This window comes from Aquila chrysaetos, chromosome 5 (assembly GCF_900496995.4).
Source record: "Aquila chrysaetos chrysaetos chromosome 5, bAquChr1.4, whole genome shotgun sequence".
Taxonomy (NCBI): Eukaryota; Metazoa; Chordata; class Aves; order Accipitriformes; family Accipitridae; genus Aquila; species Aquila chrysaetos.
Genome location: NC_044008.1, coordinates 66,481,710 through 66,494,880, shown reverse-complemented (window position 1 = coordinate 66,494,880; position 13,171 = coordinate 66,481,710). Strand labels below are relative to the sequence as shown.

General features: G+C 39.0%; 1 protein-coding gene across 6 annotated transcripts in view; it reads left to right on the top strand.

Moving 5' to 3' along the window:
* FOXK2 (forkhead box K2) overlaps nt 1-13,171 on the top strand; it is a 76,340-nt gene that overhangs the window by 27,482 nt on the left and 35,687 nt on the right. The window contains exon 1 of one of the 6 annotated variants that reach the window (XM_030013618.1): nt 206-625. The exons of 4 other annotated variants lie outside the window; for them this stretch is intronic. In XM_030013618.1, coding sequence (XP_029869478.1) covers nt 270-625 — 356 coding nt within the window. In that variant the 5' untranslated portion in view covers nt 206-269. Of the gene's footprint in view, nt 1-205; nt 626-790; nt 1,153-13,171 lie in introns of those variants that run through there. One more of the 6 variants, XM_030013619.2, reaches the window with a different exon arrangement.

Genomic DNA, 13,171 nt, shown 5'->3' with positions numbered 1-13,171 from the left:
CCTTCCCCGTGTTCTCGGGCCCCGACACTCGAACGTGCTGCGCGGCGCTGGCCTCGGCGCCGCTCGCCATTGGCCGCGCCGCCATAGCCCCATGGGCGTGCGGGCCGCGCATTGGCCCGGCGCCGCCGTCCATCAGGCAGCGGCGGACTGCGTCAGGTTCGGTTGAGCGGCGTCCCCTTCCCTGCCTGTGTCTGGCGGCGGCTGCGGCTGCGGGGCCGGTGCGGGCGGAGGGGCGCAGCGGAGGGCGGCCCGCTCCCTCGCTCGCTAAGATGGCGGCGGCGGCGGCGGCAGCGGCCGTGGCGCGGCTGGAGGGCCGGGAGTTCGAGTACCTCATGAAGAAGCGCTCGGTGACCATCGGCCGCAACTCGTCGCAGGGCTCGGTGGACGTGAGCATGGGCCACTCCAGCTTCATCTCCCGGCGCCACCTGGAGATCTTCACCGCTGCTCCCCCGCCGCCGCCACCGGCCGGCGCGGACGGGCCGCCGCCTCCGCCTCAGGGGGACCCGGCAGCTACCACCGGCGGCGGCGGAGGGGACTTCTACCTGCGCTGCCTCGGCAAAAACGGCGTCTTCGTGGACGGCGTGTTCCAGAGGCGGGGGGCACCGCCGCTGCAGCTGCCCCGAGTGTGAGTACAGCGGGGGGCCGGGCCTGCCGTCCTCCCCCGTCACACCGGGGCCCGCCGGGCCGGCCCGGGCCCGGGCCCGGGCCCACCCGCCGGCGCCTCGCCGCGCCGGGCTGCCCCGTGCTCCGCGGGAGGACTGGCTGCCGCGGCGGGGGTGGTACCGCTGCTCGTCCGCGCCGGTCGTCCCCGTTGCCGTTTGGCTGGCACATGGTGTGTGACAGGCGGGGAGCCGACCCCGTCCTGGCAACACACGCGAGCGGTGCCCTAGGCCTCCTTCCCCGGCTGCCCGCCGCCCGGCACCACCCGGGCACCGGCGCCCTCCGCCTGCTGCCCTCGGATGTGTCGCGCCGGCACATCCACCTCCCACTCCGGTCGCTCCGGCAGCCGGTGGTACAGGTGGGAAGTATGAGACCCCGGCAACGCCGAGGCCGGCGGTTGACAAATGGTCACCCTTCTCCTGTGCTGTGTCTTGCACGTAGCAGTATCTGTTGTGAGTTTGGGAACAAATCCGTCTGCAGCAGTGCTTGGAGGTATTGTAATTAACAAATAGAATTGGATACATCCTTGAGTATTGTTTACGTGCTTCAAAGGAAACCAGTCAAGTGGTTATCCACATATCTGGGATTTTTGAATTTAAGATCAGTGCTGAGTAAATCTTGTAACACCCTCGGTGCTTCTGCAGAATGTAGGGGGATTGTTTTCCACGTGTGATTTTGTGGTAGTTTCTGCCTCTTTGCCTAATTGTAACATTTATTTTTATGGGTAAACTGAATCATCCACGTGAAATAGTTCTGCTAGTCTTAGTGTTTTAAAATGGGTTTCCTTACGTGACAACAAACGTATTAAGAGTTTTTAAATGGTAACACATTCCTTCACCATTACCAAACTTTAACTGTCTGCAAAATAATTTTCTAGGGGAGTATGTGAGGCCTACCTACTATGCTTAAGGATACCTTGAACCGTAAATAAGTAACCTATGTTTTGAGGAGTTGCATGTAGGAAAAATGAAAGTGTTTTGGTTTAGTGTATTTTAGCTGTCTTGACTAAGAAATACCTAAAAGGGTACGAGTGTTTCACCTTTATAAAACACATGCCATTAGTGACACAGTCTTAATGCCGTACAAGTTTTTAGACTATGCTTAGGACATTGATGGTGTATATTTTCAGCTTTGACATCTTAGTTTCCTGACCTGGTTCCTCTGTGAAAATCAAAATTGTCTTACCTTTCTGCTTTCTAGGAAATGCTCATTCTGAAAGGGTTTAACAGTGCCAGTATGCGTAGAGTTGTATAATCATGGATACGGTTGGAGGACTTGTTTGACCTTTAACTGTAACTTCTATATTTGCTTTCTCCTTTTTAATATTAACAATAATTTGGCATGTGGCTAATCTGTATTTTAATCTAACGCATTTATGAAATATATATAAAGTAATTTTTTTGTTTGTAAACAGAGTTTAGTATAATACACTAATTGCAAGCAAGTCATTGTGCGTTACGTATGTCGATTGCAAACAGTCTAGAATTAGTTTGAGTAGTTTAGTCAGTAGCATTCTGTTAAATGCTTAAGACTTCAGGAAGGGAAAAAAAAGTACTTCTTCATGCTGTCCATGTAATTATTGACTCGTAATCTATTTTAGTTCTTTCTATCAGCGTCACTTTTTAAGTGGAAAGAAAATTGTGAAGGATTTTTTGTGTATCACTTTTTTATTGAACAATGATGAAAACTTCTGTGCAGTTAAAATTTCTTCACGAGTGTATGTGGGTGGTGTTACAGAAACTAGCATTTGCTTGAAACTGACTGTGTTCAGTGATTACACCGTTTCTTAGACTGCACACTAGTAGCCTTCAGTTTCAAGATCTGTAAGCTGGTTGAAGTAGTTATCTCCTGGTTACAAAATGTAGGTGTGATCTTCCATCAAGTCTTGTAAATGAAAGGTGGTGTACCTTCAGTCCTGGCTCGAAACAATGGAGCGGTGTGGACACTGGGTGAACTAAGATTTCTTCAGTCAACAGGCATAGGGGTGAGTTTTATCTCGAAGGGCAGGCAAAACCTACAGGGTCATAGTTAGATTGGTGATTAAGATCAAATGCTGCTTTATTGCTTTTTTAAAAAATGTTTATAAAAGGAAAGTCTTACTGGAGTTGTATAGGGAAATAATAGTCTCATTATTTGCAAAGCTTTTTTTTTTTTTTTTTTCTTTAAACATAGGAGTCTTCAGGCAAATTCAAAGCAGACGTTATCTGCTTATAGCAAGTCATCAGTATTGATTACTGATGACTAATATTGTTTTTAGCTGTGGTCTTGAGTTTCATTGTAGATTTAACTGGTCACACTGAAGATGATCTCCTGGATTTTAAGAATCAAACTTAGTTCAGTATAATGTAAACATTAACAGTTGAAACATGGTTGGAAAGAAAGTAGTTTTGGTGCGAGTTCAAGATTGATGATTGCTAACCTCCAGCTCAAGTAATCACTAGGTGTATTTTTGTTGTTGTTTAATACTACTGTGTTGCCAGTAATATGCTTTGCCTATGACTACACAATCATTTGAAATTTTAATGGCAGGTGAAGTTTAACAAAATCAGGGTGGCCTGTTCTTTCTGTTTGTTTTTAAGTGATCTTGGAAACCAAGAATGGAGGGCCCATCTCTGTTTTGTCTGATTAATAGTGGCTTACACATGACTCCCAAGTACAATGTGCTACAAACTTGAAATGTCTTATTTAATTGTTACTAATAATTGTATGTAGTTCCAGTGTCCTTGGCCTTTTTTTTATTTTTATTTCAGCACAGTGTTTAAATATAATTGCATTAATAATGTTACCCAACTTCCTGTTTTGCGAAGGGAAAAACAGAAATACAACTTTGTAGTCTCCTGCAAAACACACATTTTTAACATCTGGGGAGATTAAATTATTAATGTTAGAGTCTACTTTTACCTGTAATAAAGGCATCTTTCTTTTTACAGATATAAATGCCGTGAAACACAGAATTACTGTGCATTAAAATGACTGTTCTGGTTGCTATTTTTAATGCTTCCCTAGAAGCCTTGCTCACAATTCAAATGTTTAAATTATCGAGCAGGAGGTAATAGCAGTGGGAAGTGTGTTTTTGTTTTTCTGATTCTTGACAGACTCACATACGTACTTGTGTATATACAAACTAGCTGTCATCTTGTTAGATGAATAAAATGGGGGCTGGGGGGGGAAATAGCAATTTTTTTTGTTCGTGTCCAGCAAGTAGCTCTCCTGTCAATGTCATAACACAGAGAGGCATGGGATGAAAGAGGTTTGAGAGTCTCCTGGTAAATACATGCAAATCAAAGCAGTTCAGTTAGTCTTTTACAACTACCTTTAAGATGCTTGGACTATCACTCTCCCATTCATAAAGTTCATGGGTTTTTAATTGGTTTCATTTGATGCTTGTCAAATTTCCTCAGACTTAAGTGAAAGCATTGTTAGGCTATATTGCTAGGTAAATAATAAAATTAATATTTGACTTTTGAGGTACTTGGCTTGAAAAATACCTTTTGTGCTGGACACAGCAGCAGTTGTTGACAGAGCTCTTGTATACAGCTTTTGGAGAGGCAGGATTCCAGACAGATGTAACAGATACAGCTGGAAAAAGCAGACTGACTTCTCACTACAACTTAGCTCTGAAGAAGTTTTTTTGTTTTGTTTTTTATTTTGGGCTTTCTTGGATGTGCTTTGTATATTAACACTTGCATTCACGAAGATCCTGACGTCTCGGGCTTGACTATTCCGAGACAATGTCTTGTTTGTTTTGATAGAACCATATATTTTGTATTTTAGTAATTACTTTTGGTTTTGGTTTTGTGGAAGTAGATTTGTGAATCAGAAACAAGATACCATTAACATAAGAACAGCATTTCTAAGTCAGAGCAAAGATGCATCTAGTCTGTTACCTGCCTCCAGGAGTAGTCAGTAGCAGATGGCTAGGGAGGAGCATAAAAATGGATAAAGGCAACTGGTTGCGTTTTCCTTGTTTTTTCTTTTGGATCCCAAAGTAAGAGTTGATTTCTTTTTGAGTTAAAACTATTTACTGTTTGCATGTTTTTCTCTCATTTAAAAAATTGTTTGTTTGTTTTTTTTTTTCTTTTGAATCCCTGTAAACCTCTTGTATCCAGAACATCCTTGGGCAGTGAGTTCCGCAATGTAATTGGAGCCCATGTTGGGAAAAATACCTCTTTTTGCTGAGTTTTTTGAACTTGCATCAAATGAAATTACTAGGTGTCAACTTAAGTTAGCTCTTCTATAATAAGAGATAGTAAATAATTCTCCCATTCTGTCATTCATTTTGTAGACTTCTTTACTAAGTATGGGAGCTCTTACAGTAAACCACATCGAGTACGTTTTTAGTTTAACATCTACTAACTAATCCTAAGTCAAGCCTATATGGCTGCAAACTAAGAATTTATTTGTTTCTGTTCTCGTGCTTTTCCTCCTAGTATACAGAGGGCTGAATCAATGTTTTTAGTTTGGTCTTGTGGTTTGGCTCTACAAAGTGGGGTTATTACTACATTTTAAGTAGTAGAAGCTTTTCTGCCAATCAAAGCCAGTAGATCCTGAACAAGGATCAAGTATGTCTATTTGCTAAGTAAATTCTTTGGAAAAGTTTATTGTGTTCAGCGTTAACCTGAGGAGGAAATAGCACAACAGATTGTGGAGAACCTCTAATCTATCAGTGCACTTTTTTTCCTATCATTGCAGTTACTTAAATGACATGCAAAGTTGTGATTGCTGTGTGAGTTACAGCTGTGGCTGCACGCATGCTCAGTGAAAATTTCTCACTGGAAAGAACTGAGGTTTGGCTTAGCAGTTGGTGTGAACAGATCATAAGATCTCCTTAGGTAGCGTTACTTGCTAGCTTAGGAAGAATGTTCTTTGCTTGGTTTTGCTTACAGCTTATGTTTTAAAGATTTTCTTTATGAACATAAGTGCTAGATACTTTTAAGAAATCAAATAAAACACTTTTTTTCAAGGAATATATTTGTAAGTATAGATTAATACCTTGGGCCAGATTGGCACCAGCTTTTTCCCTTTCTTCACAACACTTTTGATAGATACAGTTGCTCATAAGGAAGACAGCTGGCTGAAATGTTTTTGAGACCTTGTGATTGATTTGTGTTCAGAGGAGTATTTTGGAGTTCCATACTAGTTCTGTTAAAACTATGAATTACTTACAAATTATCTCTAAACATAAAACTAAGAAACGGACTTGGCTTTGACTTATGAATCAGACTCCAGAAACTTTTATTTACTTTCTTTAGCAGATGCTGTGTCCCATGCCATGATGACTAATAAGGTTAACTGGGCTATGTTTATAGGTGGTTTTTTGGCTACTTTAAAGTAGAATTTGTGAATGTCAAGCTCAATAGCAGTAGTGTTCTCACATAAGCAGATCTGATTGAAAAGGAACGTGGGAGGAAGAAGGTAGAGCGCATACTATTTGAAATGAAAATAGATGAGCGTGAAGTTTCTATAGTCATAATTTGTGTTGCAGTTGTTTCTGTCATCTCATTTTTTTCATATTTCCCTCTCAGTTGCACACACCTTATGAGTGAATTGTTTTTTGTTAACTGAAACAGCGTTGCAAATTGTCATGCACCAATCAGGTAGTTGAGGTAAAGCTTAAACAGTTTTATATTTGGATTAATTTACACTTGCCTTGCTTTTTCTATTGGTATGATTGATATTTGTATGAAACTTCCTTACCCAATTCTACAATTTTACTGATCTTACAAATGTTTTTACATCTGTAGTTAGCTATAGAAGTAAGTACATTCTTTGTTTAGTTATATGAAATAATATAAACTGGGAAATCATCTTAAAAACTGATGGTTTCTTTATTATCTTCTTAAGTTCCCATTCTATGACAGAAGAAAGATTAGTGTTGGTTTGGTTTAAAGGTGTAAAGTCAGTATTAAAACTGTCTCTTTCAAGAATCTGTAGTTGAAAGAAAGTTTTAAGATTCTTACCTTCAGCTATAATAATAAGGTAAGAGATAGGTAAATTAAATCATTCTTTGCTTTGCATCAATTAAATCAAAATACAATACTGATCTTTGGTTTTGAAATGCATTATGTTTGAGTAGAAAGAGACAACTTTTATCAGATAAGTGTAAGTTAAATTAATAAAGAAAATAAGTTAATCTCTCACCCTTGCTTTTCAAAATAAATGTGTATGATTAATTTGTTTGTAATTAGGAAATGACATTGTCTTGTAAATATTAGTCCTTCATGAAGGTAGATGTGTTTTAGAGAATAATTCTGCTGCTGTTGGTTTTGGTCTGTTTTTCAGTTGTTTTGTGTTTGTTTGGGTTTGGTTGTTTTGTTTTGTTTTTTTTTTTTTAGCATGTGTAATTCTCATGCACAAAGCAAAAGATTTTCTCACAGTCATGCCGAAGCTATTCAAAATAAGATGATTGTGCATCTTATTTACTGTATTTTTCAGTAAATACAGCAGTGCCTTCAAGACCTCTCAAGTCCTATTAACTTACATAAAATTATGTAAAACACTGGGAAAAAATAAAGTTTCAAAGAAAATTACAAATTTGTCACGTGGTAGTGTGAGGCCATCTCTTTTGCAGCCTATAAGGAGTTTCCACAACAGTCTTGTGTTTACTAATAAGCTGATGTCTTTCATGGAACTTCATACTGAAATATTAGGAAGGTGGTGGTTTTATCTACTGTCTTGCTTGTTTTCATGATAAAAAGTTGATGTGTAGTGACATTTGTTTCCTGCGATTTTCTGCCTTTAAGGAGTTTTGTGACCTAGATAAAGCAGTCAGAGGGGAGGAACCATATTTATTCTGCAGCTATTCCACACTGGATGGCATAGAAAATAAACATTACATTCTTCACTGATTTTATCAGTACTGTTTTGTCACTGAAGGGTGCTGAGGCTTTAGCAAGTTACTTGAAGAGCTAGTGCAAATCTTTGCAATTTTGTAATACATCATTTTTTATAGGGCTAAAGAAGGTCTATACATGATTGGAGTCTTTGTTTCTTTGCATTTGTTTGCATGATTCTGCTGCAGCTACTGCGTGTGCTTCTGTGCTGTTCTGTCTCTCTCATTAGTACTGCTAATCATAAACTTTTACAAAGCATCATCTTCATGTATGCTGTAAAGTTGAGTATTTGTGGGAGTAAAATTTTCAATATTCAAAATTTCAGAATGGCTTAATGAATATTTATATGAACACATCACCTTTTTGTTTGTCCATGTGCACTGAATAAAATGAAAAACATGAGCAGATTGACAAACAGTTATGTCCATGCTAAACTAAACATTGCTGTTGACTTCAGCAAGACAACTTGTGGATAAAGATACATATGGAATTGAGCATTTGTAGAATCAGAGCTGTAAAGCAAAAAAGCCAGAGACATGTCATTATCATAGCTTTATGAAGCGTAACAAAATTAGTAGAAAGTTGACTGGAATTAATTTTAATTTTGTGTTAATTTAAGGTTTTACATTAAGAATTATGGAAGGGACCTCCAGCCAAACCCTTGCTGAAAGCAGAAATGACTTCAACATTAGATTGGGCTGCTGAGTACCTTGTCCATTTGAATTCTGAGTATCTCCAGGGATGGAGATAACTATAAAATGCTTCATGTAACTACAACCGCATACTGAAAAAAATATCTGTATTTTCAATAGCAGAATTTTGGGAATACACAGGCTGGTTAGCATAATGTGCAGCTTAGCGCTAATCATGAAAAAAAATACTCGATCACTACTTGATACTGTTGTTGGTGACCTGAAGTAAATGCAATTGCTGATAAATATTTACAGATGATATCAAAGTTGGTAAATATTGCCCTCGCAAATAAGGAGGACAAAAAATTGACTTGGTCAATTGATCTAAAAAAAAAAAAAAAAAGGGCATCTCAAAAGGTATGCAGGCCAGATCTACGGAGTAGGAAACTGTTCTGAATAATAGTCGTATTTTTGACTCGTAGTGCATTTGAAAGTCATGACTGTAGAGAAATCATTAGATGCCTGTCCTGAGATGATGTGTCAAAGCAGAGTGATATGATGATTGTGTGGAAATAGGGGAGCTGTATCAGGGAGTACTGAGAGATGCTGGAACTTCATGTGGTTCTGGAATCAAACTCTGTGTTAAAGAATCTTGCAAAACTGCAAGGATTTAAGGGGATGATTGCTAAAAAGAATTGAAGGCTGGAGGAAATCCCGAATAGCGAGGGACTTAAGGAGTTCAGTATGTTTGGTTTATCAAAAAGGAGTGCAAGATGGCTGGGTTGGTGTATATACACTTTTATGGGGATGAATTAGAGTACTGAAAGGCTTGCTAATGGATCACGCACAGGTATAAAAACCCAGAGGCTGTAAACTGAACTCTCAAGATTTGAAGTAAGCGCATATTTTTAGCAGCGTTGGAACAGCTTACAAAGAAGAATGGTGGTATCTCTATTTCACCGTTTTCTGCTGATCAAAAATAGATACCTTCTTGGAAAAGGTGCTTTAAACAAAAAAATAAGCCTTGCTGTAGTGAGACCTGGTGATTAGGTGCAGTATAGGTATGGTTGAATGTAATTTTATGGCTTGGGGCTAGAAGAGGTACAAGTAGGTGAAGCTTCTTAGCTGTTCAGCCTTTACTTCCTCTGGAAGTCCTTTTTTAATAATCTCCCACTGGGTTATAGCAAGAGACTTTTTTATTATATGTTTTAAGGAGTCGGTACTTGGCTTGGTTTATAATTAAAATTGCTTCTAAAGCATCAAACTTCTAGTTGGGCATTTATTTATTTACACTTGCCAGCAGTGTTCTTGCATGCAAATGATTTTGATGCTGTTGTTCATTATCATCTTAGTCTTTGTACTAGAGTACACTGTAAAGTTTCAAAGATAATTTTTGTATAATATACAGTGATTCTTCAAAAATTCTTGTTCTTCAAATAAATCTTAGATATAGCTCATGAGGTATAAGCCTCTTAGTTCTTGTGTTGATAAAAAGTCAGGTTGGCATGTAATAGAAGAAGCGTTTACACCGTGTACGGAAATTATTCAGGTCTAAATCACTTAAAGAAATGAAGATGAATGTGTAGTTTTGGTTCAGAGATTATATGGATGAACTAATGTGTTGATCTAAGTTGCTTTTAAATTCTGATTTTCACTGACATGTTGTAGTACGGGAGCAGATAATTTACTTACCCTTTTCCTTCTTTTTTCCTTCTTTTCTTCCTTTTTTTCTGTCACAGCTGGGAAAAAATAGTTTTAACTTCCATTGAATCATCAATTTTCTCGAAAGAGTATACCTGAAATGTTAGTGTCCTTAGCACAGCATACGTTACATTGTTTTACTACATGTAAGGTAAAAGTCTTGATTTATTTATGAAGATACGAACACATAATTTCTGGGTTTTTTTGTTTGTTTGTTTCGATGTGGTTTTTTTGGGGGGTTTTGTTTTTTTGTTTTTTTTTAAGACGGGAATACGTGAAAAATTTGATTTATCACTTTGTATTGTCCTATGGACATACTTGGGGTGTTCTAGGCAGAACATACTTTAAGCAGACAAGGCATATATGCGCAGTTTATTTACTTCAGTAGTAGGCAGGCTTGTTGGTTACAGTATCAGTGCAGTAAACACACAAGGAATGTAGTTGGAAAGTATAAATGATGGAAGCTGACTCTTAAAGAAAAGAATTTCCCTCCTTAGGTGATACTGCTATATTCTGATCTTTCTAGATAGGTGAAGAAGGCCTGTGTAGTAATGAGGGGAGACAGAGACTTAAATACAATTAAAAAGAGTAAGGCTTAGACAAGAGAAGGGTGAATGTACTTGTGCAAAATTCTGTGTGGGGATAAGTTTAAATTTGAACCAGAACAAGCTGATTATTTAAGCAAGCAAAAAACTGTAAGAGTAATTGTAAAGAGGATGATTTTAGCATCATGCCACGTACAGATTAGAAAAATGGAAGAGGAGAATTCAGTTACTACATGGGAAAGATGAGGACATAGGCCAATGTGTTTTGCTTTAGGATATGGAGAGGATATTAGTGGGCTTTGTAGTTGTTACGTGAGGAGAAATGAAAGGGTTTGCTGCGAGGTGTGAAAAAAGATTGGAAAAAGTTGAAGATCATCTCAAGTTTAAGAGCTGAGACTGAGAAGTAATACAACTGTTATCCTTACAGAATGCAAGGAGGCTCTGACTTTGATATTTAATTTGGGAAATGTGATTCAGAAGAATCTGGGGCCTCACTTTTTAGAAGCATAGGCTGTGCTTTCATGAGCATCTGAGCTAATCTAGTGTTTCACTGCTGCTAAAATGGAGCATGGGAGGGGAAGGTCTTGTTTTCTGCAGTGCTCCCAACTGCAGGTTGTGCTGGCCTTGAAGTTCATCAGATGTTCCGTAAGCTGCTGATCTCTGCTTTTTTGCTATTTTTGGGTGGTTTTCTGTTGCATTGAAGTGGCTTAGAGAGAGGTCTGGCAAGCAGTGGAGCTGGCATGAAGTATGCAGTGGGCCTGCACAGACTTTCAGCAGCAGTCAGCTTGCTGTGTTTTGTGGAATCATACATTAAGGAATTGCAGTTACAAGAGCCATTATGCTCTATGAAATAAAAATGGAAAGGAAAAGAAAGATCCAAAACAGTAGAAGAGAAGAACAAAAAAAAATTTTGGTGTATTAAAAAAGCATTTGCAATGTAATATAAAAAAGTTTAAATCCTAAAAGTTCTTGAGACAGCATGCTTTTTGATAAAGGGGTATGCTAAGTATTTGTTTTAAGTTAAAAAATAGTGAATCTAAGTAGATTGGATGCTGAGATGACTCAGTTGTGTCATACCTTTGGTTAATATGTGCTTTCTGGCCCTTTTTTTTAATCTCTGCATAAATGTGAATGCATAGAGAAAACCACTACAGAAAAAGGGCTACAAGTTCCTTGGCTGTGGATCATCTCGTAGCAGAGGACAGTATTAATGTATGGTCTTTGTTCCATATACTAAATCATCCTATCTCCTGCTTAAAGGTGGACTTTGCTCCATAGGTCATTAGTCCAGTTGGTGGTTTAAGTATATTGTAGACTAGGGAATTCACAAGCCCTAGGGAAAATTGAACATTAAGGATACAGTGGAGGTAGATGGCCCTTTTTAAGAATGTTATATGTTGTTTTTGTTTGTAGTCATGTTGTCACCCCCCACCCCCCCCCCCCCAGCAAGAAGCCCTTTTATCTCGGAAAACAGACTTCTCTACCTGTAAGACAGGTGACTGACTAGAGTTTGTGCGGCATTCTATCATCTGCCTGAAAGAAGAAATTATTTTGAAGAAAATTGTAAAAACCTTTCTGTTTTTCACATGTCCTTTATTGCAGGGGCTGCATATATCTATAGTATTTTTTTAGGAAATATGTAAATCTCCTAAAGTTGACTATGGAGGTAGATCAGATGTGATTTGGATTTCCTATGTTGTCTTTTGAGGGTCTCTGCTTGATAGGATGCAGAAACATCTCAAAAAAAAAAAAAAAAAAGTTGTCACTTGAGAGAGAGCTTTTTCTTTCCCTTCTTTATGCAGGATAGCAAAACTAGACTGCCATTTAAGGCTAATGTGTTAGTAGCCAATAAATAAGTTTAGTTGATCCAGCCTTCCAAAACTACTTAGGCAGCAGGCTTGAAAGTAGCTGTGCATTTGCTCCCTTTTCTGATTTAACTGACTTCTCCTGTCACTCTGAGATATCCCTCAGAGGGGATGAGGTGAAATGTTTAAGAAAAACAATCATTTGGAGGAGGAGCACATTATAACAAAAAGTGTCCTTCATTTCCAGTGCAGTATTCAGTGGACTTGGATGCTGACAAAAGTTAGTAGAAGTGAATTACATAAATTATCATCAATCAAAATCCTGTTTATAACTTCCACAGATGTAAGCATTAAATAACGTATTGAGCAAAGATGTGTTAAAGGAAGCAAATTATTTCCTTTCCTTACATGTGTGAATATTCTAGGTGTGGCTGGGTTAGGTTCAGATAAGATTTCTACTAGGCATTCTGCCTGATCTGGCTTGCATGGTCATTGGTTGAGACACTTGTTTTGGGGTAACCAACTGAAGCGCTTCGGTGTGTATGTGTGGAGATCTGACCCAGGATATTGTTTCATCGGGTATAGGGGGTTGATGACTTTGGTCCTTTCTGCCCTTTCATCTTGCTAAATGTATTTGCTTTTTAGTAGCATTAGGGGCTGCAAGCCAAACGATGAACTGTTACGCTGTTCAAATGACATGAAAACATTGCTTTGAAGAGCATGCAGTCTATTCTTAAGTAAGTATATTAGAATTACTAGATTGGGTAATAAGATTCCCATAGAATGATGAAATTCATCCTCATGCAGTCCTACTTCCAACGATACTATCAAGAGTTAGAGTACAGCCTTTTTCCTGGCAGCACTTTTGTAGCTACATCACTGAGTTGAAGAGTAAATGCAGCAGTTTAAGGTGGTTACCCTGTGCTATGAATGTGAGTTCTGAAATGAATGCAGAACTCAATTCTGAGTTTAGGGTGGGCTCCACAGTTTGTGGT